The sequence below is a fragment of the Solea senegalensis genome, linkage group LG18, assembly GCF_019176455.1.
Source record: "Solea senegalensis isolate Sse05_10M linkage group LG18, IFAPA_SoseM_1, whole genome shotgun sequence".
Taxonomy (NCBI): domain Eukaryota; kingdom Metazoa; phylum Chordata; class Actinopteri; order Pleuronectiformes; family Soleidae; genus Solea; species Solea senegalensis.
Genome location: NC_058041.1, coordinates 13,258,074 through 13,283,870, shown reverse-complemented (window position 1 = coordinate 13,283,870; position 25,797 = coordinate 13,258,074). Strand labels below are relative to the sequence as shown.

Sequence of the window (25,797 nt, the reverse complement as noted above, 5' to 3'; positions counted from 1 at the left end):
ATGAGAAAAAAAATTGAACAGACTATTCAGTTTGTGTAAAATATTTGCATTTGCATAGTTTACTCTCTCTCACTCTGTGAATAAAAAAGAAGTTCATATCTTGTTAAATAGGACAGATGTGTCATAATCACAATATCACTATATCACAATCATTAGGCAGAGTGAGTGAGACGAGGATGAAGTTGGCAAGGTACAGGTGTGATATGTGGTGTATCGTACATGCCCACAAGATGGCAACACAATCTATGATGACATTTTGCATTCTGTTTTACCCTCCTCCAAAATATGAATCATCTCTATGTACAGTGCTCAGTTAATTATTATTAACTATATTATTATTAATATATCTCATGAGCCATTTATATTCATATAAGGAGCTGTGTCAGCACTACTGAGGCTGTCATTTTGGACCACTATGTTTTTAGCCCACGATGGACAAAAAAAAAAAGGATGCTCACTTTTAACACGTTTGACCTTGAAAGTGTTGTGAGCTGTAATTCTCATTTGTGACAATGATTGAATGCAGGTCAAAAGAAAAATATTGCATGTGGACAAATGTTTGAAATGAATAAACTTTATTAGGACAATGCAGTAAACACTGCATTCATTCATTGGCAGATGTGCTGCATGGCGTTCATTTATCAGTTGCACAGGTCACTGCTGCAGCATCTACCAGATCCTATCTCAGAATTAACCAATCTTGAACAATCAAATGCACTGTAGCAACTCCTGAAGTAGCCAAGATCTGTGACGACATGGAAAAAAATATGACAGAATGGTTCCTTAGACAACTTGTTCAAGTGTTCAGGCAAAGTCATGATTTTTTGCTGCCATTGAGAAGCCAATACTTACCGGTGTTAGTGAACCGAAAGTTGATACAGACTTTGTTTGAACCAGAGCAGGTTTGTGTTCCAGAGCTTGGACAATTTGTCCTGCCTCCACAGTTACACCTTAAAGCTTCACCTGGAGATGGAAGACGAATTGTATACAGTACTCAATTTTCACTGCAACGAAAGATTATTATTTGCCTCATAATTCCAAGAACAAGAAAAACAAGCATTTGTAACTAAATAAAAAGGTTGGTTCTGTAAACACATCACAGCTGTCTTGTTTGGTGAACAAATCGAGTTCACGCTCTGAAACAAACTCAATGTGAAGGTTTACTCACTGTGGCTGACGACCAGCACTACCAAAAGGGCCACGATCACAGTCTTCATGTTGTCACGTCACGTCTCTTAACACCTGTCTATGTGTGAAGAAAGTAAGACAACATCAAACTCTGCAGTGTTGAACACATATTAGAGCTTTGCTTTCATTATACACACTGTCAGAAAAGAAATCAAACATATCTCACCTGGTTGATTATCCCTCTTGAGTTGTGATGCCTCAAATGTTTGCTGCCACTTTACAGGATTCCCTTATTTATCTGGTGTTTGTTGCACAATTGGTGCAAATCCCATGTTTCATTAACTCAGGGAAACACACCATTTCACAACTGACTCACCTTTGATCACCCAGATGTTTCTAAAAAAACAAGTGTCTCACTGGGACTATGAGCTGAGTAGAAGTGGGGAAATACAAAGTCATATACAATGTCAATAACCCTCTCCCACTAATGCACTGATGTACATAACACCATACAAAGTTAATAACATCTATAGATGTTCTTGTGCATATTCTGTGATGCAAATCTGCCTATATTCAGATCTAATAGGCAGGCATACCTCTGCAAAAAGAACAAAACAATGTACACAGTAGTGCAGGCCTCACCGGCAGGGAGAGAGACAGACTGTGACTGCGAACCCATGGCCACAGCAGCACCATGTAGTTTCACACTCTCTCCATACAGCAGTCGGTGTTCTGCTGCAGGTGGCTGATGAGATCTGTAGTGTTTCCACCTTTTGTCGTAACCTTTTTCATGCACGTTTTGCAAATCATGTCGCTTTGCTCTTTGTTCTTTATTCTTTTCCTTAGCCACCAACTGCTCACTCTCCACCTGCACCGTGTCCGCCATGTTTTCATTCAAATGTTTGTTGTGATGCGTAGCAGCTGAACTCGGCTTGTAGGCTCAGAGAGAAGCAGGCGGCCGGATAAAATAGTGTTCACAAGACAACATAAAAATAATATATATTATACTGGTATGGCGATATTGTCTCAACTACTTTCAAAAACATACCGATATAACTCTTACTACCGATATGTCGCCCAGCCCCAGATGAGAAGTAAATTGTATTCAACTTAACTCAAGTAAGTCCAGTCGCCCACAGCTAACTGCTGAAGGAGATTATGACCTGGATGACTGAGAACCTTCGCCGACATATTTTTGGGGTTCAGTAAAAAATTGTGCTTCCGCTTTGTGTTTTTTTTACTTTTTGTACTTTTTTACATTATATGTACTGTATATACGTATATGTATATATATATATTATATAGGTGTGTATATACTGTATATACACAATAAGATTTTTATGCGTTATATGAGAAAAAAATTGACTATTCAGTTTGTGTAAAATATTTGCATTTGCATAGTTTACTCTCTCTCACTCTTTGAATAAAAAAGAAGTTCATATCTTGTTAAATAGGTCAAATGTGTCATAATCACGATATCACTATATCACAATCATTAGGCAGAGTGAGTGAGACGAGGATGAAGTTGGCAAGGTACAGGTGTGATATGTGGTGTATCGTACATGGCCACAAGATGGCAACACAATCTATGATTAAAAAAAAATAGTGGTTGAATGGATGAAAATGTTGCATTCTGTTTTACCCTCCTCCAAAATATGAATCATCTCTATGTACAGTGCTCAGTTAATATTATTAATATATCTCACCTGATTGCATTATTTGGTGATTTTCATTACCCCAGAATGAGCCATTTATATTCATATAAGGAGCTGTGTCAGCACTACTGAGGCTGTCATTTTGGAACACTATGTTTTTAGCCCACGATGGACAAAAAAAAAAAAAAACATCTCTTAAATTTGGATGCTCACTGAAAGCTACATAGGTTCTTCAACACAATTGGAAGGGAAGGGCAATGAATTATTTTTATTTTTAACACATTTGACCTTGAAAGTGTTGTGAGCTGTAATTCTCATTTGTGACAACGATTGAATGTAGGTCAAAAGAAAAATATTGCATGTGGACAAATGTTTGAAATGAATAAACTTTATTAGGACAATGCAGTAAACACTGCATGGCAGTGGATTATTCATTCATTGGCAGATGTGCTGCACGGCGTTCTTTTATCAGTTGCACAGGTCAGTGTGGCAACATCTACCAGATCCTAACCCAGAATTAATTAATGTTGCACAATCAAGTGCCTTGTAGCAATTCTTGAAGTAGCCAAGATCTGTGACAACATGGAAACAAAATGACAGAATGATTCCTTAGACAACTTGTGTTCAGGCAAAGTCATGACTCTGATTTGGGCCATGAAACTCATTTTTCTTTTACTAGATGAACAACGGTGCCATTGAGAAGCCAATACTTACCAGGGGTAAGAAACACAAAGCTGATACAAACATGGTTTGAATCAGAGCAGGTTTCCTGAGAGCTTGAACAATAAGCCCTGCCTCCACAGTTACACCTTAAAGCTTCACCTGGAGATGGAAGACAAATTGTATACAGTACTCAGTTTTCACTGCCATTTGTAACTAAATAAAAAGGTTGGTTCTGTAAACACATCACAGCTGTCTTGTTTGGTGAACAAATCGAGTTCACGCTCTGAAACAAACTCTATGTGAAGGTTTACTCACTGTGGCTGACGACCAGCACTACCAAAAGGGCCACGATCACAGTCTTCATGTTGTCACGTCACGTCTCTTAACACCAGTCTATGTGTGAAGAAAGTAAGACAACATCAAACTCTGCAGTGTTGAACACATATTAGAGCTTTGCTTTCATTATACACACTGTCAGAAAAGAAATCAAACATATCTCACCTGGTTGATTATCCTTCTTGAGTTGTGTTGCCTCAAATGTTTGCTGCCACGTTGCAGGATTTCTTTATTTATCTGTTTTTTGTTGGACAATTAAAGTAAATCCCATGTTTCATTAACTCAGGGAAACACACCATTTCACAACTGACTCACCTTTGATCACCCAGATGTTTCTAAAAAACCAGTGTCTCACTGGGACTATGAGCTGAGTAGAAGTGGGGAAATACAAAGTCATATACAATGTCAATAACCCTTTCCCACTAATGCACTGATGTACATAACACCATACAAAGTTAATAACATCTATAGATGTTCTTGTGCATATTCTGTGATGCAAATCTGAAATGAATGACACTCTTTTGTGCTGGTGATTGTGAACCTTAATAACATGATACATAAAGGCTGACAGTGATTAAATCTTCTCTGAAAATCATTGCAACTCTAAAGTTTTAAGTCTCTTGTTGTCGTATTGATTCAGTTTTGTTCAAACTCAAATTAACCTATGAACCTAATCTGCTTGTCTTTGAACTGTGGGAAGAAAGACCTGCAGAAGACCTGTTTTCTTGTGTCCTTAAAGCATCCCATGGACTGTGGTTTCAAATGAATCATCTTTATTAGGACAATGGCAGTGAATCATTCATTCACTGGCAGATGTGCTGCATGGCGTTCATTTATCAGTTGCACAGGTCAGTGTGGCAGCATACACCCATTGCTGACGTAGAATTCATCAATTTTTCACAATCAAATGCGTCGTAGCAACTCAAGAAGTAGTCAAGATCTGTGACAACATGGAAACAAAATAACAGAACGGTTCCTTAGATAAATTGTTAAAGTGTTCAGGAAAAGTCATGACTCTGATTTGGGCCATGAAATGTGTTTTTTTTCTTTCACTTTTCTTTTTTTTTTAGTAGATGAACATCGCTGCCATTTAGAAGCCAATACTTACCAGCAAACAAAAAGGCGGCACAAACTTGGTTTGAACCAACGCAGGTTTCCAGAAAGCTTGAACAATAAGCCTTGCCTCTACAGTAACACCTTAAAGCTTCACCTGGAGATGGAAGACAAATTGTATACAGTACTCAATTTTCACTGCAACAAAAGATTATTATTTGCCATTTGTAACTAAATAAAAAGGTTGGTTCTGTAAACACATCACATTCACTCTCTGAAACAAACTCAATGTGAAGGTTTACTCACTGTGGCTGACGACCAGCACTACCAAAAGGGCCACGATCACAGTCTTCATGTTGTCACGTCTCTTAACACCAGTCTATGTGTGAAGAAAGTAAGACAACATCAAACTCTGCAGTGTTGAACACATATTAGAGCTTTGCTTTCATTATACACACTGTCAGAAAAGAAATCAAACATATCTCACCTGGTTGATTATCCCTCTTGAGTTGTGATGCCTCAAATGTTTGCTGCCACTTTGCAGGATTCTCTGATTTATCTGGTGTTTGTTGGACAGTTGATGCAAGTCCAATGTTTCATTAACTCAGGGAAACACACCGTTTCACAACTGACTCACCTCTGATCACCCAGATTTTTTTATTTATGTAAGAGTAAAAAAACAAGTGTCTCACTGCTGCTATGAGCTGAGTAGAAGTGGGGAACGACACAAGTCATAAACAATGTCAATAACCCTCTCCCACTAATGCACTGATGTACATAACACCTTACAAAGTTAATAACATCTATAGATGTTCTTGTGATTCTAATTAAAAACTCCCCTCCAACACTCACTGCTCTCCGTGGACACAATGTAAGACCAGAGTGTCGCTCGGTCTCTCGGAAGATCACGCACACACATACACACACACTGTCCAACTTGCATTGACCCGTTTTTGCTGCCAAATCCAAATCCCTTCTATTTTTTTGACTCCCATTTTAGTCTCTTTTGGGACGTCACAGCAATATGACAGAGAAAGAAGAAAAAACTCAAGAGCTGAGTCATCAGTCGTGTGACTCAGTTCTGATGACTCAGTCTCTGACTCACTAACTCGGCTGATGATTGGCTTTTAATAAAATAAGAGGTGACAGAATATTGGTTCTCACGTTACTCTTCAGGAACAGATAAGGCATGAGTGACGGTGCATGAAGAGAAAGAAAACACTGACATTTAAATGGTGTTAAATGGTTGATGTTTACTGTGCATTGTTTTTTCACCCTCCGTGCAACATTACAGCACATGTCCACCTTTTTTTAAAATAAACACACTGATAGAGTTAATGACAGAGAAATCCTTTCATTTATTTTTTCTAAATCAATCTGTCCTTAAAGCATTCTGCGGTGTCATCATCACTTACTCAACGTAGGTTTGAAGAAAATGTGAACTATTAAAGGTGAAAATGGACCAAGGTTTCAAATGCATCATCTTTATTAGGACAATGGCAGTGGATTATTCATTCACTGGCACATGTGCTGCATGACGTTCACTGATCAGTTGCACAGGTCACTGCTGCAGCATCTACCAGACGCTTTCCCAGAACTAATCAGGTTTGCACAAGCTCTTGCATTATAGCAACTCTTGAAGGAGCCGGAACCTGTGGAAAAGACAGAATGGAAGTTGTTTAAGACTTTGATTATGAAATGCACATTTCATTCATTCTTTCTTTCTTTCTTTCTTTCTTTTTATTTCATTATGTTCTAGATGAAAACTACTTTCATAAAGAGGCTTGTACCTACCAGGGGGGTTAAACGTCATCCTGGCACAAACTTGGTTTAAACCATAGCAGTTTTGCTGAGAGAATGCACATGGAGCCTTGCCTGCACAGTTACACCTTAAAGCTTCACCTGGAGATGGAAGATAAACTGTATACAGTACTCAATTTTCACTGCAACAAAAGATTATTATTTGCCATTTGTAACTAAATAAAAAGGTTGGTTGTGTAAACACATCACAGCTGTCTTGTTTGGTGAACAAATCGAGTTCACGCTCTGAAACAAACTCAATGTGAAGGTTTACTCACTGTGGCTGACGACCAGCACTACCAAAAGGGCCACGATCACAGTCTTCATGTTGTCACGTTACGTCTCTTAACACCAGTCTATGTGTGAAGAAAGTAAGACAACATCAAACTCTGCAGTGTTGAACACATATTAGAGCTTTGCTTTCATTATACACACTGTCAGAAAAGAAATCAAACATATCTCACCTGGTTGATTATCCCTCTTGAGTTGTGATGCCTCAAATGTCTGCTGCCACTTTGCAGGATTCCCTTATTTATCTGGTGTTTGTTGCACAATTGATGTAAATCCCATGTTTCATTAACTCAGGGAAACCCACCATTGTGAAACTCATCTGAATCACTGCTGCTATGAGCTGAGTAAAAGTGGAGAAATACCTATAATCACATATCTATAGATGTTCTTGTGCATATTCTGTGTTGCAAATATGAAATGAGTGACACTCTTTTATGTAAATAAAGCTGGCGATTGTGAACCTCGTGTAATAACACGATACATAAAGGCTGTCGGTGACTAAACCTTCTCTGAAAATCATTGCAACTCTAAAGTTTAAGTCTCTTGTTCAGTCGTATTGCTTCAGTTTTGTTCAAACTCAAATTAACGTATGAACCTAATCTGCTTGTCGCTGAACTGTGTTTTCCTATTTCCTGAAATCATTCCATGGTGTATGGTTTCAAATGAATCATCTTTATTGGGACAATGACAGTGGATTATTCATTCACTGGCTGATGTGCTGCATGACGTTCATTTATTTGTTGCACAGGTCAGTTTGGCAGCATCTACCAAATCCTAATGCAGAATTAATCAATTTTGCACAATCAAATGCCTTGTAGCAATTCTTGAAGTAGCCAATACCTGTGACAACGTGAAAAAAAATTGTTAAAGTGGAAAAATCATGACTCATCATGGTTTTTTACCAGATGAACAACGCTGCCAATACTTACCGGGCTGACTAAACACAAAGCTGATACAAACTTGGTTTGATCCAGAGCAGGTTTGCGTAGAGCTTGAACATATAGAGTTGCCGCCACAGTAACACCTTAAAGCTTCACCTGGAGATGCAATAAAACATATACGATTATTATTATTTTCACAAGTGGTTTGGTGAGCATATCTAGTTCACCCTCTCAAACAAAAACTCTTGTGGGTTTGCAGGTTTACTCACTGTGGCTGACGACCAGCCCTACCAAAAGCACGACAATCACAGTCTTCATGTCTTTAAGCTGAACGCCAGTCTGTGTATGAAGAAAGTATGACATCATCACCTTGAATTATAAATATAGAAAAATATAAAGAGAAGGACCTGGATGCAGCCATGTGGAGGAGTCTTCTAACTAACCCGAAATGCCCAGACGTGGTAAATGTCTATTGTTCACACAAGACCAACTTAACATCGGTCAACTTGTGGTACGGAGGTTTTGCAGTAGCCAGGTACTCTCGAGCACATATTACCTGCTTTATTGTCCTTCGCGAGTTCTGATGACTCAAATGCTTGCTGCCACTCAGGAGAACTTCTGTATTTATCTGGTTTTGTGGCCCAATCGATATGAAATTCCATACGTCATTACCTCTGGAGACCTGACTCACCAGTGATAACATGGATTATCAAAAAACAGGTGTTTGTCACTGCTGATACCAGCTTTAACTGGGGTGAACTGAGGATATCCTTGACATTTGCAGACCTGAGTGTCTAACACATGTTGCTCTCTCACGTAAATAGTTACGGGAAACACTGAGAATATTCTAGACAGTTCCACCTGTGTGATTATACCCACGCTCCATAATTGCCCTCTCCCTGTGGAACCCACATGTCTGAGGCTGCCCCAGTGTATTCATCTTCAAAACTACAACAGCAACCTTTAACATTTTAAAACAGTTACTGTTATGCCAATTCAAGAGAGAGTGTTCTCGAACCTTTCTTGTCCAGGAGAACAATATCTACACCAGCATGTCTGTCCTAGTGGCCTGCACAGGCGTACAATCGGGGCCTGAGCCCGGCCCTGGCAATAGGGGATGGAGCCCGAGCCCAAGCCTGAGCGCGGCCCGACATGTTTTCAGAATATTCAGACCCAAACCCAAATCAAGCCCGACTTTTTTGTTTGTTCGTTTGTTTTGAAAAACCTCCCATAGCAACATATATTATTATATGTTGTCCATGCAGGGTGAACGCAGAGTGGATTGCTGTGTTCAAGTGTCGCCGTTTCAATTGCTTTAAGTTTTAAAAAAAACAAAACTTATACATCGCACTTATGTCTAGCACTTCATAGTTTGGCTCACTTGAAGCTCTTACTTTCTTCTAGCTCTTATTTGTACCCAAATGTTTAAATGCACTTATTGTAAGTCGCTTTGGATAAAAGCAGCCGCTAAATGACATGTAATGTAATGTAAAAGTTTAAAAACAAACACATCTTTCAAATTGGGAGGTTAAAAAAAAAAGAAAAAAAAAATCTCAAGCCCAACCTGAGCCCCATGTCCCACGTGATGATGTAGTAATTGCGACTCCACTGCAAACCCTTGTTGTTCTTCTCTCCTCTGGTTGAGGCATTTTTAAGAGGGGCACTGAGGTTTTTAAGTTTGTCACGCCCGAGCTACGAGCTCTGCCGGCATTGTGCTGTTCAACTGCTACAAGCTGCAAGGATGGATCACTGAACAATCCTACTGGGTCCAGGTTTAGGGGCCCAAGGAGCTCAGGGGGCCCTGAAGCCCAAACTCCTGCAATGCTATGCTAATAGACTGGGACAGTACTTGAACAGTTTACGGCCTGCAAATGAAAACAATGTGTCAATACTGGCATCATTGTTATCATCAAAGCCAGTATTTCAGTTTAACAGGTTTACATAACGGGACACACGATGGTGGAGTGGATGATGTTGTTGATTCACAGCAAGATGGTAGCAAGTTTAGACGCAGGTTCAACTGATGGCCTTGTCTGTGTGGAGTGGCCTTGTCTGGCTTCCTCCCATAGTCCACATTAGGTTCATTCTCTGTCATTTTTGCCCTGCAGTGGACTGGTGACCTGTCCAGGGTGTAATCCCGCCTCTAGCCCCCTGTGATCCTCACATGGAGGATAAAGTGTTAGACAATGAGGTGCTATATGTCAAAAATGTGTCAGTGACAGATATTTAATGTGTATAAAGCAATTACAGAGCTTTATTGTCACCTTCTTGTCTCTTATGCGGTAATTCTCCAAAGCAGTTGCCCTTTCAACCTTTGCCTGTAGCTGAAAAGTGAATTTTAACCAAACAGATTCAGTGTTTATAAAAACACTGTATATAGTTGTATTTGTTTGTGTACAAACACAGGGTGTGAGTTCTTTCTGTGTTTTAAACATACATATTTTACATACAGTAACTTTTCATTATTTTTGCAAATAAATCCAAGATTAGAAACAAAGAGTTTAGGTGTGTGTGATTTTTTTTTTTTATTTGACTTGAATTTTAGCATCTTTTTTCACCACAAGGTGGAGCAACATGATAGAGAAAGGAAATAAGTCCTGAGGACCCAGGTCACCAGTCATGTGACTCTTCATGTCTCCAGTTACAAATCCTTTAATCTCTCCGAACAAAAACTGCCCTTAAAGAAAGAAAAAAATGGAAAAGGGACAAATGTAATGAATTAAAAAAAAAAAACTTTATTTGTACACTCTACAGTGGATTCTTCATTCATTGGAGGATGTGTTGCGTGGCGTCCATTTAACTGTTGCACAGATCAGTGGTGCAGCAGGTACCAGTCGATATTGGCGAGTCGGTATAAAATTTGCAAAACGCTTTCATATGGCAACCCTTGAGGAAGCGGGCACCCGAGGCTACAGTGGAAGAAGACAGAATGAATCCTCAGACAACATGTTCAAGTTTTCAATGAAAGTTATGACTTTGATTTAGTCCATTTCCTGTATTTTAGGCCGACACTTACTGTTAGCAGTATATGTGATGTTGGCACAAACATCATCGAAACCACGGCATGTCTCCTGACCGCCTGGACAAACACGCCTGCCTGCACAGTAGCACTTCAACGCTTCACCTGCAAGTCATTATTTGCCTCTTAATTCTTAGAAGAAGAAAAAAAACATGCATTTGAAAGAAAATTCATGAGCACAGGTTTGTGCGTTTACTCACTGTGGCCGATAATCAACACGAGCGAAAGGGCGACAATCACAGTCTTCATGTTTTGTCTCTCAAGAGCAGCCTAGGTATGAAGAAAGTCTTGATCTCCTGATGCCTCAAATGTTTATTCCCACTCTGCAGGATTGCCTGTATTTATTTGGTTTCGTTCCATGTATCATTAACTGGGGGAAGAACACATTTCACAACTGCTCACTGCTTCACTGCTCACTAACCTGCATAAACAGCACACTAGCCCTTTATTAATAATTATTAAGCATGTATTAACACCTTATTCTACATAACCTTATTCTACCTCTATTACAAGATGAATTGATTAAGATGTTAATACATAATAAAGGCCTGGTATGGTACTTATATACATGTTAGTGAGCACCTAGTTAATGGTGAATATGTGTTCCCTAATCTAAAGTGTTACCCTAGGAATGTTTGGGAACCACCACAGCCTCCATTGCACAAGTGAAATATGCAAGACAGACAGACAGACAGACAGATACATGGACGTTAGCACACATTTTTGTGGAAACCACACACTCATCACAGGTGCTCAGGTCATTCGCAGAACAGTACAATATGTCATTAAAGCAATTTCACTAACAGAAACAGCACAGTATTTCCCCATTACCTGCAAGTTAAAAATCAATAGTTCCCTGGCAAGTACAAGTTAAACGGTGTAACAGCCAACAGAAAATAAAATCAATACACACGCTTTACTTCATCTGTCCATTTCTGGTCCATAGCAAACAAACAGTGCTGATGAAAATGACCCAAAAAGCACGACACGAGACCAGAGACAAACATGACTCACTCGTGTTTGTCTTGTGTTTCATGGTGTTCCATATTCAGAGTCCCTGAATATAAAAGTCGAAATGCACACAAAATGTTGATATTTAGTTTATTTAACAGACAACTACTTCACATCAAATGAATCTACTTGTGTCTGCATATTTTTTTTTATTTTTTATCTTTGCAAAAAGAGCTCAGTAACTCACTGCTCACTTTAAAATTCGCTTAAAATCAAATCAAATCATATATGAGCTACAGTTGTCAATACATGATTATTTCCTTACTTTTTCTGAATTCCATTTCATTTGCATCAAAAACAAGTTTCTTACGCAAAGTCAACTCGTTCCATATCATCACAAAAAAAACCCACTTTCACTTTGCAATTCTGTGACATGTCGTGGATATGGTGATTTGATTTTAAGCTCATATCACACATCACTCTCTCACGACCAGACTGGCTGCTCTCGGCCCCCCAGGGCCATTTGAGTCCTCCACATGAGGGGTCGCAGGGCTGCTGGTGCCAATCCCAGCTGACACAGAGCCAAAAGTGGACAGGTCGCCAGTCCATTGCTGGGCCAACACAAACAACCATTCACTCACAAATTCACACCTATTGTCCAATCAGCATCCGCATGTTTTTCCACATGTGAAAACCCACGCACACACAGCAAGAACCTGACTCAGTCCTCTAAACATCATCAGGAATTCTGACCCTGAATACGCTGCTGCCAAACTTCTAGAGCAGAGAGATTTAAAATGTTCTCCTCTCCCCAATGATACTGTACACACTTAGACTGAGCGTCAACACAGATCACATCAACCCTCCTCCAGAAGGAAATAAAAGAAATAAGCTGCAGCTTTTGTCAGCAACTCATCAAATTCACAGCCACAAATGAGAGAAACAACAGCAGCCGACTGCTCTCTGTCTATTCTAATCAACGTAGAGACATTTTCTTCATCACAGTATTGTTTTTAGTCTCCACAGCATCGGGGGAGATTATCAGAGCAGGTTTAAGAATGTACTTCTTTTTTTATTTTGGTAGAAGCTCAACAGAAACCTGACATTTTCATGTCATTAAGTTGCTGAGGTCAAACCCTGAAGAGGAGATTTAACTGGAGCTGAAGTACATGGTCGAAAATGCCTTCTCTTAATTCACCTTAAATTATAAATGGTATGATAAAGTCAAATTTAGATTTATATAGCCCTTTTTCTAGTTTTGGTGACCATACGCTGCCACAGTCGTAGACTAGTAGACAAGTGGAGCCTGGAATCCAACACACAACGTTCCAGTTGAGAGACGACTCACTCTGCTGAGCCACCGCTGCCCCCTTAAATAGTCCCTTAAATAGATTTGGAATTTATCTAAACATGAAGATGTGACTTGCAGTCGGCAGTCCAGCAGAAATGGCAACATTACGGGCTGTTTTTAGAGGGAAAGCAGATAAACACTTTGATTCTCTATAGAATAGACGTTCATTGGAAATCAGCAAGAAGGCAGCGGAGTAATTTTGGCGAATCATTATGCGGCGTTATTTGTCACAGTTGACAGATGTAAAAAAGAATTCTATCAGCTTAAATAGAAATGTGATTGACAACAAAACCAGTTTCATGAGAATGTTAAAAAATACTTTCTTACACCCTCTGATTTTCCGTAAAATCACAGTAACAGATTCACACATTTTAGCTGAAGCTTAAAAGTGATTTCCACTCAGATTTTTGCATTAAGTGACTTTGTGCCACCACCACACGCATCTCTCATTTTATTTATTTGACATTTATGAATGGACACCATCTATCACTGTATCCAAAGGTTTTATTCTTCTCCACACTTCTTCTTGCCAAATGAAGAAGTGTGGACAGTTGGACCAAAAGGTGCAATAAACTCTTATAACTTATATTGCTGCATGTTCTTTCTAAAGTCTGAAGTCATTCCAGGTGAGTTTAATTTCAACTGTAAATAAAACTGTGATACCCGTGTTTTCTTATTAGGATGAAATGCAAATATTGTGGCACTGAACAGTAAAGGATAGAGTCAGAGATTGTCTGTATACTTTTATTTTGTCAGCCAAGGAGAATACTATTCAAAATATCAGAATTAATCAATCAATCAAGCAGTCAATCAGCATAATTCCTGAGCTACTCGGAATATTTTACGAGTACCATGAGTTAATCTATTTTATCTTTTTTTTTTTTTAATTAACAGTCTTAAATATATCATTGGACTCACTATATGTGCATATTTAATTATGTTTCATTCAGCAGAGACGACATCATCTCTATAAAACCTTAAGAAAGAAAATCAGTCTTAAGGTATTTTTCACTGAAAACCAAATAAACCTCATATTTCATACAGTGACGGGGGAAAAACTTGGTATATTTGCAAAAGACTGAGGATATCTCTATGTGCGGCTTTGTTTGGTTTGGACATCAGATTTTCATAAACCATATTTATGAATTTGCAAATACAAAAGTGATAAACTGAGGAGAGACATACAATTTGAAACAATACACAGTCTATGCTGTGATGCACACACTCTACTGAAGCATGTGACCTTTTTCTTTTTCTTTTTTAAATGAAATCATCCAAGCGCTTGGACCTATTTGCCTTATATAAATACAGTATCTGTGTGCACAGTCAACAGCTTTTCACAGACTGAAGATGTTCGCACATTGATTTTTGGAAACATTTTCCTTAGGAAAAGAATAAACAACTTTACCATGCAAGGAGGTAACGGGTATTATCAACTGCAAATGACTCTGAGCACGTCGGAAAACAATATTTTCTACAACCCACAATTGTGGAGTTTTTTTTTTTTTCTTTCCTTAAAGACACACTTCAGAAAAAGCCAAGATAACGCACAAAAATGACATGCTTTTGCATAGAAATGATGTAAATATTGACAAAATATTAGAGCCCAGGAATTAAAAGAGGGAAATACGACACGTCTTTATAAACACTGTACGAATTTGCATTGAAACATCCGCGGCTTTTTGTTTCCAGTGGCAGTGAAATCCACGAGTCTGCCTCCGAAACACAGTTTAATCTGTGAGGTCCAGACACCACGACTGTTCTGTGCTCTGTGTCTGGACGCCGATGCTGGACCTCCGCGATGACACACTTTCACTGTCCCTGCTCTCCATCGATCCCCCGTTCCCCAGTAGGCACTCCAAACTCCTATGTTTGATGGGAGTTTGGTCATGCAGAGGGAGAGGGGGCTCATCTGTTCGTGGTGACCCCAAATCCAGTGAGGGTCCAAGAGGGTGGCTGGGCAGTGTGGGCAGAGAGGCAGAGACAGGGTGGATAGAAGGGTAAGAGTCCTCCATTTGAAAGATGGACGCGTCTTGGAGCAGATTGAGAGAAGATGGCGTGGACATCTGTCCGCAGAGGTCCTCGTGCGAGGTTTGAGATAAGCTGAGATGGGACTCTGAAGGCAGGCAGTGATGAGGGTTAGAGCTCAGTGATGGGACCAGCAGGCTGTGTGTGGACGCACTCACAGTGGCGCTGGACAAATGACTGGAATGTTCATTACTATCACTTGGAGGCTGCAGGCACAAAGTGGGCTGGGACAGGCTGATGGTAGGCGGGTGAGTACCGAGAGGTCTGTTGCCAGAGTCTTTGTGCTCAGTGTCAGGTAAAAGGCCTGGACTTCCACCCTGGAAGCCTGAGCTGACGCTGAGAAGAGATGAAGTGGTCCACAAATGTGGGGTCATGCTCTCAGAGCCATGACCTGAGTCTAACTTGGGTTCAGGGTTTATAGAGAGGGGTGGACGAGAGGGTTGAGGATGATGGTGAATCTCTGTTTCGGCTGTTCCACTGCAGCTCCAGTGGCCAGCGGTTGAGACACTTTGGTGGCTGTGGCCTTCATGGCTGCCAGGTTCATTGTGGAAGTGGTAGGCTGATGCTAGATTGCATGACATGCCAGTGTTGGGGTCTGTTAGATGACCTGCCACCATGTGTACACTGTTTGGGTATGAGGGGAGGGGGACACTGTAGTGCTGCACGGACATGTAAGTCTGAAGGAGATGCATCATGTGGTGTAGGCCCTTGGTGAGCTCAGATACTTCCTGGTTTAAGGAGCCCATCTGTGTAGAAAGAACACACAGTGTTGTCACACTCAGCCAATGTGATGATATTTGTAACCGAACATTTCCACTCATTTAAATCAAACGTACACTACATCGACAGTGGTATTCAGGGACTGTAATGACGTATAACAGCTACTACACTTCTTGGAAGATCTATGCGACGGTCCGAACGCTGTTCCAGTTCATCCCGAAGTTGATCAACGAGGTTGAGGTCTCTGTGCGGGCCAGTCAACTTCTTCCACACCAAACTCATCAAACCACGACTTCATAGTCCAACTTTTGTCCATACAGTGTATGTTGTTTCTGCTGCTAGGGATCTCTCAATCAATATAATGACAAAAGTCCAAGTTTGATGACGTTGGAAATGCTGTCTTGTCTACTTTGGTTGCGCTGCGTGTTTGTACTGAACAGCGAGAGCTTCAGTGGCAGAACAAACAAGACGACGAAGAGTAGTCATGATCCTTTCAGTGACATATAGACACAATAATAAGCGACTAACAAGCAGTAGCAAACATTTCCTTCCTCGCTCCCTGCGGAGGTTATAGTAGAAATAAATAAAGCGGATGACATCATTACAAGACGACCAGAATGAAACAGTCTGTTAATAGAAATACTGAGTTAGTGTTATTGAGTGTTTTGACTCGTGTAAGTAAACTACTCAACAACATTTATAACGCTATCTTTTAAAGATAAAAGATAGCGGCCTCCATAAACCAACACCCTGGCTTAAGGTATGTATAGAACTTGTTGTAGTTTTTATGCATTTAAATAAACTTATATGTATGGGAATGACATTCAATTACTACTAGTAAGCACTTGTCCTTGAAGGTCATGTTCACTTCCTTTTCTGATAAGCCCTTAAAAGAGAGCCAGACATAGTATTGTGCACCATATGGCTTTTGGAAGGTTTCTTATAGGCAGCAGTGAAATCCAGTGGGACACACGCTGACGTAAGCGACGGAAATAGAGAAGAAAGACGACAGAAAAGTGGGAACGAGTGAGTGATACAACAGGGGATAGGGGGCCAGAGCCGGGCCATAAGTAGCGCTGGTCTGTCATCAGATTTTCTGTTTTCTACAAAGTGTTGAGTCAGCACTCCTGGCAGGGCCTCTGCATTGCAGTAATGCTCCACTGATTAATTAGTATCAACTTCAGACAGCACCTACCACGGCCCATCTGGATGCTCTATTTGCACCTGCTTTCACTCTCGTTATATGAAGATGAAGAGTGTGAGGAAAAGACCCAGAGACCCTATGACAGAAACTACATCTACTGACTGACTTACTATTTTTTTTAAATTGCTCTAAATTAGACTCATTTGTGAATACAAACCTGAAACGTATAATTTTTTTGCGCAGGTTTTATTTTGTCATTACGAATTAATATATGCTGAATATGCAGTGCTTCACATTCAGTCTCCCCAAACAGGGTAAGACAGATGATGATGATGACGACGATGATGATGATGAGAGATACGGAGCGGCATACAAAGCTGATTTGGGTCTGCGAGGATTTCAATCAACCACTAGATTAACTTTGGACTCTCATCAATTTTAATTCAAGAGGTTGTACTTTACCTTCTGGTTGAGCTGACTGATACTCTGCTTGACCTCCTCTGTCTCTATTAGCAGAGCGGCATTTGGCTGCGTGGAGTCTGGAAAAAAGAAAGATGAAGGGATAATAATAAGCAGCTGAGTGATGACAATCACATGACAAATCGGAAAGAATTAATATGATGCACATTTTTGCACTGGGACTCCAGAGGAGGCCGGCATACTTTTATGTTTGTGTAGTACATATGATGCATATGAGTTACAGAAAGGCGTTATTCTTTTTCTAAGGTGTCCAAAAACTTTAAGGTTAACCCTTTAAAACCTTTTTTTTTTTTTTTGCTTATTTTAACCATAAAAGGACCAGAAAATGTCCTGTAACTAAGTGCAATTTCTTTTGTCAATGTTTCCAGAATAACTTCCAATATCTGGCAGTTATTTACAGTTTACTGCATGTTAAAATAGTCTTTTAACAGTTTGAAATGAAGAAAAACAAAAAGGTTGATTTAGTAAAATGCAGCAGTTAAAATGAACAACAGATTTTGCATGTCAAATTTTAAATTTGAACAGTAAACAACATATTTACAATAACGTTGTCTCTCAATGCGCAAAAACAGCCTCGACAAGCACATGGAAGCTTTATTGTGCATTTTCTCAACTTTCAGAAACCTTTTGTTGCACAAACCATCACATAATTACAGCAATGCAAAGTGTGTAGTCAGTCTATGCTTCCTACCTACCAATAATAACAACAACAACAATAATAATAATACAAATAAACCTCTATTTAGGTGTACTGTTGTGCATCTGCTGCCAAAGCTCTCGTCTCATGACAGAAAATGAGATGGAAAGAGAACCTGATATTCTTATAATAATGATAGTGATCATCAGTAAAGGCTCAGGTCAGATGATCACGGCCCTGCTTTGACCTTACTTGTCCTTTCACATGTTCTCTGACTCTCTGGACACCTGGCTGTCATTTCATGCCTCCTCGCTCTCATGTTTCCACAGGAGGAGGCTGTGCAGCATCGCGGCGTCCACTGTTTGAACTCCTGAGTTTACCCTTCAGCCACCTGGCACCCAGGTGACCGTCGCAGCTGGAGGCGGTTTGGCTTACCTTGGACGCTGCCTCCCGTGCTGGCCTTACGCCCGCTGTGCTCCATGTTGAAATGGAACGTGTGCCCATTGTCTTCGATACCGTCTACAACCCTGGTAGGAGGGGGGCAGACGAGGAGGGAAGCTTGAGTTAATGTTACAGTAGAGCTTTTTCAATTATCAATGGAGCCGGCAGACGACCCATCAATGTGCCACGAGAGCTGCTGCTGGCAGACGCCCATGTGAGTTTGAACACCTGAGCTCTCTGAGCGAGCACCCACAGCCATATCTTGAACTTATTGGATGACTTAGGGATACATTATGAATACAGCTGGTCGGGGCAGGAGGATAAGGTGCTCTATTAATGGAATGCAGTGGCATCTGTTGAAATTTGCAATGCAAATATTTCAGATTTACATTAAGTAGATGATGCAGGTGACTCGAGCGTGACTTTAGGTGTCCATTACTACGGCACCTTATCCAGAGTCATGCCTGACGTTCTAAGGCTCACACGTGAAAACGAACAATGTGCGTTACAAAGTTCAGTCTGAAAATGTCAAGCAATTAACGACAAAGGGAAACAAACTTCTTTCTTTCTTGCACCACCACCACTCAAGCAATGTGTGCACTTTTGGGCAATCAGCATTTTCATTCCAAGGAACTGGAAAATTCCACTCCATATTAGAGACTGTGCAACTTTTAAAATTTCTCTGAAGACATGGCTGAAAGAGAATCAATCATGTGATCATTGATCTTGTATATAGAACACCTATAATTTATTTTGTCTTTTGCATGATGGTTTTTGTTGCTGTTGTCTTGTTACTGATATTGTCTGCAATGTTTAGTATGTCTTTTACTGTCTTTTAATTCCCTGCCCAGGGACCACAGATGCAAATGAGCTATTCAGCTAACTCTGATATAGACCTGGTTCTGTACAACTAAACTAATAAACTAAACTACACAGCACGGGTAAGTAAGTGAGATCCAATTACCGGAGGTCACAGGACACGCTAATGACGGTTTAAAAAGTCAGACTTTGATCAGATCTCTTAGGGTGGAGGTGAAAACAAGGTCTGAGGTCAGGATTTTCATAATATCACAACTCCTGAAACGAACACTGATCAATACAAATTATAGGATGATGGCCAGCGCAGCAAAATAGATGCACAGAAACAAGAATCATCCTATATAGTCATAGTTACAGTGAAAACCAAACATCACCAACCAAACAAACAAAAGCAACAGTTAAAGTACCAATGTGTAACATTTAGGAGGGTTTATTGGGAGAAAGTATGTTTGCTTATTATTATACTCACTTATCCACATGGAAACTTTCACTTTATGAGTGACGTGTCTTTGTTCTTCAAAGGTTTGCAGTGCCACATGGCCAAGTGGAAACTGATCTGGGCTTGTAACTGGAGGGTTGCCAATTTGAAACCCCACCAGACCAAAAAGGCTGGGGTACCCCTGAGCAAGGTACCCGACACCCGTGGCTCTCCGGCATGCTGCTCAGTTGCTGTCTACTTACAATTCAGGACAGTTCCTAGTAGTGGATGGGTTAAATTTCCCAAAGGGGATTAATAAAGTACCAAATGTATATATAAGGCTTCGATGTGGTATCGTAACTCTGCCACTGAAATACACCAAAAGCCAAGACGCAGATGTGGAGCAACCTTGAGAGGTAGGGCTATGATAAATGTTGCATGGTTGCAAGAGTAGCATTTTAGGGATCGCAAAAAATATCGGTTCCATGCAAATAAAAAGCTGATAAAAACTTTTGTGGATTGTCCTGATTTGATCTCGTGTGTACAGGCCCTTAAAAGGCTGCCAACTTGTCCCATCATGCTTGTCGGAGTCATGTCTCATTTTTATTTGTGAGATTTTCATTTTTTTTTAATTTCTTATATTTTGCCTGAGGCTGACAACGGCACTGGGTTATTTGAGGTCACCTGTCATTTTACTCCGGTGTTGCCGATTGAGAGGGGCAAAGAGTGTTCTACTGTGCTCGGGTTTAAGTTTCGTTTTGATTTGTTTAACGGAAATGGAAAAATAAGTCGCTGATCATTTTTTAGACACAATCTGGTCGTGATTTCTACCTCAGTGCACAGGACTTAGTCGCTAAAAGGTTTCTAAAGAGTGGAGGGAGGAGCTGAGGAGTACTCTGTAACCCTAACCCTCTGCAGTCTCTATGTCTTATACACATTGGAACTTTAAAACAACTATAAGAATGTAACATTGCTCATTTAAATAATTTTGTGAAAAATAATGAATGTAATTGTGTCTGTTTTGAGTTTCTGCTTAAATTTTGGAACTAAAAATGAATGTTTGACTTAATACCTTGGACTAAGGTCTGGGGGTCCGTAGCAGGTGACAGTTGGTATAAGCAGCTTTGAAGGCTTCTGCTCATTGTCCGGCTCTGGCCGAACTGAAGCCAGGCTGGGAGCTGACGCAGGGGTGCTGTGCTCACGTTTCGTTGTTGGCAGAGGGGATAAGCTTTGCCCACGGAAGCCACGGCTCAGATTCGGGGAGCGGCAGCGTCGCAAGGCGTTGAACTGCCGCAACTCGTCTCCCAGGAGGTTCCCCAGGGACGTGCGGCGGACAGGGCTGCTCAAGTTTGGCAGCAGGAGGTTGCGGCGGGAGCGCGTGCCTGGAGAGAGATGGAAGGAGTCGTCCGAGTCGTCGCCCTTGGTTTCCACAATAGAGGGGAGCTTGGACTCCTGTGACATAATGGACTGAATTAATCATCCACAATTTAATAATATTTTTGTTTTAAATACTAACCCCAAACATTAAAAAAACAGAGTGCAGAAATTAAAAGACAATTGACATTTTTATATTTTATTATTATATTTGACTTATACACAATGTCATCCCCTCTTTTGTTTTAGTTTTAACTGAGAGACCCTGAGCTGCAGAACTTACATTTAAATCATTTTATGAATAACCTGGCACATCATAATGACCTATTTATTTTAAAATGCTGCACCTAAACAGCCCATAATGTCTTATTTACATTTTAATGGGTCACAGATGATATTTAATGACATTTTCTTAATCCTGTTACAAATCTATTATACCCTAACCAGAGCTGCGTGTGCTATTTCGTTTTATATTAAATAACGGCGTGGGCTGTGCAAACAAGAGCATATAGCATGATCATAGAAAAAAAAGAGGCAGGTAGAAACAAGGAAATGTGTTTTGTACAAAAGTAGCTCATAAGGTTTCCCATTAGGAGAGCTGTTGACCCAGTTAGAGAGCTAACTCCAGGGAATGAAGTGCCCTTTCTGTTCCAAATGAGTTTCAACCTGTAGGGGAAGTCCTTGCACAAACCCTCCTCCCACAGTGTTCATCACAATTCCAGCATGTCCCAGATACACTGAGGGTTTCACCTAAAAGACTAAAAACCAGCAAGTTAAAAGCACGATAAAAAACCCAGTTCTCCCTATACTCAAATTTTGAATTTATTACAATTTAATAGTGTGCTGAGGAAAGCCTGTTTTATGAACAAAGGGAAATAAAGGGAGCTCAAAGAGAAGAAGGCTGCATTGAACTCACATGTGAGAGTCTGGGTGACCTTGAAAATCTGTTGAGACCCTGCAGTGACAAAAAGAGAGAAACAGGAATTACAAAACACACCTTTGCAGGCGGAATGCTCCACATTTTTCTTTGAAGAGCAATGTGTGAACAAAAATGTCTGCAAAGATACGTGAAATGAATACATCTGGCTGAAGATGATGAGGAAGAATGAGTACTTAGTGACGTAAACGTTGCAACATGATTAACATACAAGCTCAAATTAGCACATACATTATAATGTGCATTTTAGATTGATGTGTTGTACTTTTTGGGACTTTAAGATTTTAAATCTTTGGAAATTCATAATTTGTGTTATGAATTTATGTGTACAGATCTGTAAAAAAAATGTATATTAACGTTTTTGTTTCCTCCACTGGAGCTATTTTAACCTTTTGCGATGACAAACACAGATTCAAGATAATTTAAGCATGATTGTATGCTTACACAACAAGCTCATAATATACTTGGCTAACAATAATAATAATTATGAAAGAAACACAGTGTTCATCTAATTATTACACCTTCTTTGGGAGCTTTTGGATAAAAACACGTCCAGTAACGGCACCTTCGCCAAACGAGCTGAATCACTCGACCGGTCCTATACCCACACTTGATTATAAAGGGATTCCAGCAGACGTTTGTGTTTCTGCGTGTGGAGAAACTGCCTCGCACTTCATTATAATCACCCGCTGCACAGCAAATGATACTGTGCTAGTGTGAAGCCTCCCCTCGTGTGTGAAGAATGTGCCTCTGACAACATGGCTCAATGTGACACAGTCTGTCACCGGTCTACAGCACCAGTAATGCTCTATGATGCATGGGAGCCAATTCACCGAGGATACACATTAAATTTAATCCATCACTGAAGCAAAAAAACAACAACTGAGTTTAAAAAGTGTCACAGTTAGAAGAGAGCGAAAGCAACAGTCACTCTCCAGCTAAAAATCTCTTCTGACTGTGGTGCTGTGTGAGAAATCTGTCGGTCTATCCAAGGCAGAGACTTCATGAGATCTTCTCATGAGCAAAATTAACCCCGGAGCCGCGTGGGATGATTAACAGCCAGTGATGGTTATTAGAGCTAAATGACATTAATTGAACAACAATAATGGGGCATCGATGCCAAAATGTCCCACATATTAAAGTGGGTTTGCAGGACTTAGATGAGTTGTTGTTTTTTGCACAGCTTGCCACTTTATGAGAATATATATCAGTTTTTTGTACTCCATTTGAGAGGACAGATAATCATGAAAGGAGGAGAGAAAGGGGGACAGACACGCAGCAAGGCCTCAGCAACCCAAAAATAGAATTTCTCATTTAAAAAGAAAAACACACACACACGCCCACACTAGACCAGAGTGAGGATAGTGTAGACTTTTTTTGTGACACATATTTTTCTAATCCAGGATATTTTTGGATATGAGAGGACAGAGAGTCTACACTAAGAGTAAATAAACTTCAACCACAGTAACAGAGAAAATCAGTCATCTGAAAATCAGTGGAGCTGTGGACAAATACATGTGATGTCATCACTCACACAAACTATGGCTCCAACAAACTAAAGAAAGTGAAGAAAAAGTGAACGTGAAGCTGCAGTGCACAACTGCTTTTAGTGATTTGTTTTTGTTGTTGTCATTATTCTGCCTCGGCTTGGTTTTGATGAACAGAAGCAATGAAACATTATTTTTATTCACGCCCTTCATTTGAAAACAGACTCTGTCGAGCAATACTATCAGACCTGACTGAGGGAGCGTTTGTGCGTATGTAGAGGCATCACAGGGGCGGACGGGAACAAGAAGCATCTATCCCATGAACCTGCTGAGTGGCCTGTTATTTTTTATTTTTGGAGTAGTAGTAGTACACTGCTGTAACTTTCCATGGAGGCCTCTTTGTGTTTCCAGTCATTCTCAGGTACGGGCAGAGGTACTTTAGGACCTGTTCTGGCATGAACACTGACCTTGTCAGGACCAGTAGTCCTCACAGGGACCAAAACCTGGTCCCAAAGAGGCAGAACCTCATTTCTGTGTGTTTCCAAAGGCAAACTGGAGTGGGGTTAATTGGAAAGTCTAAATTGAGTGTCCAATTAAGGGGGAATGTCTCTGGTTCTCCTCATATAAACCACTTTTGCACTCCGCTCACTCCACTTAGCAGTGGCTGCTTTTATCGACTCTGACAAAGTGCTGTTGTCATGTGTCCACACCACTCCTGACTGAATGGCTTGTTCCTCACACTCCATGTGACCACGGACTATTTAACTCTCCCTATGGCAACATGGTCATTATAGTCATGGTCATTATTCGTACTCAGCGCTGGCTCCCTATAGTGGAGTAGTGACCTTCGCACTCTGCCCAGGACGATAAATTCTCTCCTCCTTAGATTGTCTGAAAAAAACATTATTCAATCCGACCTTGAAGCTGGAATAACTTTGTTTGGCTTACTTGGAAACAGCTGTCAACCATGACAGACTACTATTACCTCTGATGAACAACTGTTTATTTGACTAGTGCATGAAAAGTGGATTTACTTATTTACTTTTCTTCATGAAGACAACCAGGAAGTAAGAATATATTGAATAGCCACCTGGGAGCAAAATGAACTCAGTTTTGTTTAAGTTAAAAATGAGCTGACTTCTCCCTTCATTTATAACGTCAGTAAACATTTTTTAATTAATAGTTAATGGTTAGTTAGTGGTCTCAATCACTGGTTTCAGATTGTCTTGAAAAGAAACATGATGTCACTTGTGAAAATGATATTCCCAGTTAAAGGGAAATCAATCTATCATGGTACATATGAGTGGACACCAGTGTGATTGACAGCTGATTGCAGGTGACTTCAAGATGGGAGATCAAATACTTATGGGTGATGTCCTCACTGGTTGCCATTTTTTTCAATACTACACTGTCAAAGTCTATAATAAACAACTCTATGCCTCTATTTGTAGGTTTTCAGTGGGCTGGGTAAAAAAGATGCAGAAGCTTCATATTCTCTATTCTCTTTCCAGGAATCATTTTCCATCTGGGTGTCCCTTTTGTCATGGTTTACTCTGCGATAGGACTTGTGTCTTTGGCAGTGTCACCACAGTTAAAACTCAAAAAATTTCCCTTGTGTCCAAAAGAAAACCCCCAATCCTACGACATCTACTGCCTAAAATCAGCCATAAAAAGTGGATCAGGTCGCTGGGAAATCCTTCAACCTGTCAAGGGAAAAAAAAACAACCCTCAGCAGATGGTGCGACAGAGATAGAGAGCAGGTACTCGTGATCAGCCAAGTCCCAGAGAAGTCTGCTTCAATCTAAATTAAAGACTGTAAGTAGAACAGAAGTCAGCAGAGCCCACACCTGAGCCAAGGCCCTGAAGTTCATTTACAGTGAATGAAGCCTTAAGGCTAAGCCAAAGAAAATGAAATCATAAGCTGTACTGCAACAAAAAAACAACCTGCATTAAGAACAGCATTGATTCATAACTGCACACATAACCTAATAGCTGAAGGCAATCATTGCAGTAAATTATGTACAAATATGGCCTGAAACACCAACCAGAGACCTTACAATAGTTCACTTTCTACAAGGACGCACATTTTCTCCATGATGTCTCGAACACTCGTCCGGCATAATCATTCTGTTTTTGAAGCCCTCCTTAATTTGGTCAAAGCCACTTTCCCACATCTGTATTCCC

General features: G+C 40.3%; 1 protein-coding gene and 4 long non-coding RNA genes across 8 annotated transcripts in view; all 5 read right to left on the bottom strand.

Annotated features, from left to right (window-relative positions):
• Positions 1-3,155: 3,155 nt before the first annotated feature.
• On the bottom strand, positions 3,156-3,827 carry LOC122758926. The gene is made up of 3 exons (XR_006358211.1): positions 3,762-3,827; positions 3,498-3,605; positions 3,156-3,355 (listed from the first exon to the last, which is right to left on the bottom strand). It is a non-coding gene; the product is annotated as an uncharacterized LOC122758926 (long non-coding RNA).
• Positions 3,828-3,948: 121 nt separating this feature from the next.
• LOC122758927 lies at positions 3,949-5,617 on the bottom strand. 2 transcript variants are annotated; one of them, XR_006358213.1, is made up of 6 exons: positions 5,323-5,611; positions 5,142-5,214; positions 4,891-4,992; positions 4,500-4,722; positions 4,098-4,149; positions 3,949-4,019 (listed from the first exon to the last, which is right to left on the bottom strand). It is a non-coding gene; the product is annotated as an uncharacterized LOC122758927 (long non-coding RNA). The 2 variants fall into 2 exon arrangements; XR_006358212.1 differs by having other exon boundaries at positions 4,098-4,722; positions 5,323-5,617.
• A 556-nt stretch (positions 5,618-6,173) lies between these two features.
• LOC122758924 lies at positions 6,174-7,654 on the bottom strand. The gene is made up of 4 exons (XR_006358210.1): positions 7,100-7,654; positions 6,914-6,991; positions 6,630-6,737; positions 6,174-6,487 (listed from the first exon to the last, which is right to left on the bottom strand). It is a non-coding gene; the product is annotated as an uncharacterized LOC122758924 (long non-coding RNA).
• Positions 7,655-10,522: 2,868 nt separating this feature from the next.
• LOC122759284 lies at positions 10,523-11,166 on the bottom strand. Its single transcript, XR_006358250.1, has 3 exons — positions 11,027-11,166; positions 10,824-10,931; positions 10,523-10,716 (listed from the first exon to the last, which is right to left on the bottom strand). It is a non-coding gene; the product is annotated as an uncharacterized LOC122759284 (long non-coding RNA).
• Positions 11,167-13,858: 2,692 nt separating this feature from the next.
• The window catches only part of kcnh4b (potassium voltage-gated channel, subfamily H (eag-related), member 4b), a 50,413-nt gene continuing 38,474 nt past the window's right edge, over positions 13,859-25,797 (bottom strand). For all 3 annotated transcript variants that reach the window (XM_044014042.1, XM_044014044.1, XM_044014043.1), the window contains 5 exons: positions 22,106-22,144; positions 20,888-21,267; positions 18,573-18,664; positions 17,483-17,559; positions 13,859-15,902 (listed from right to left, as the gene is read on the bottom strand). In XM_044014042.1, coding sequence (XP_043869977.1) covers positions 14,859-15,902; positions 17,483-17,559; positions 18,573-18,664; positions 20,888-21,267; positions 22,106-22,144 — 1,632 coding nt within the window. In that variant the 3' untranslated portion in view covers positions 13,859-14,858. The remainder of the gene's footprint in view (positions 15,903-17,482; positions 17,560-18,572; positions 18,665-20,887; positions 21,268-22,105; positions 22,145-25,797) is intronic.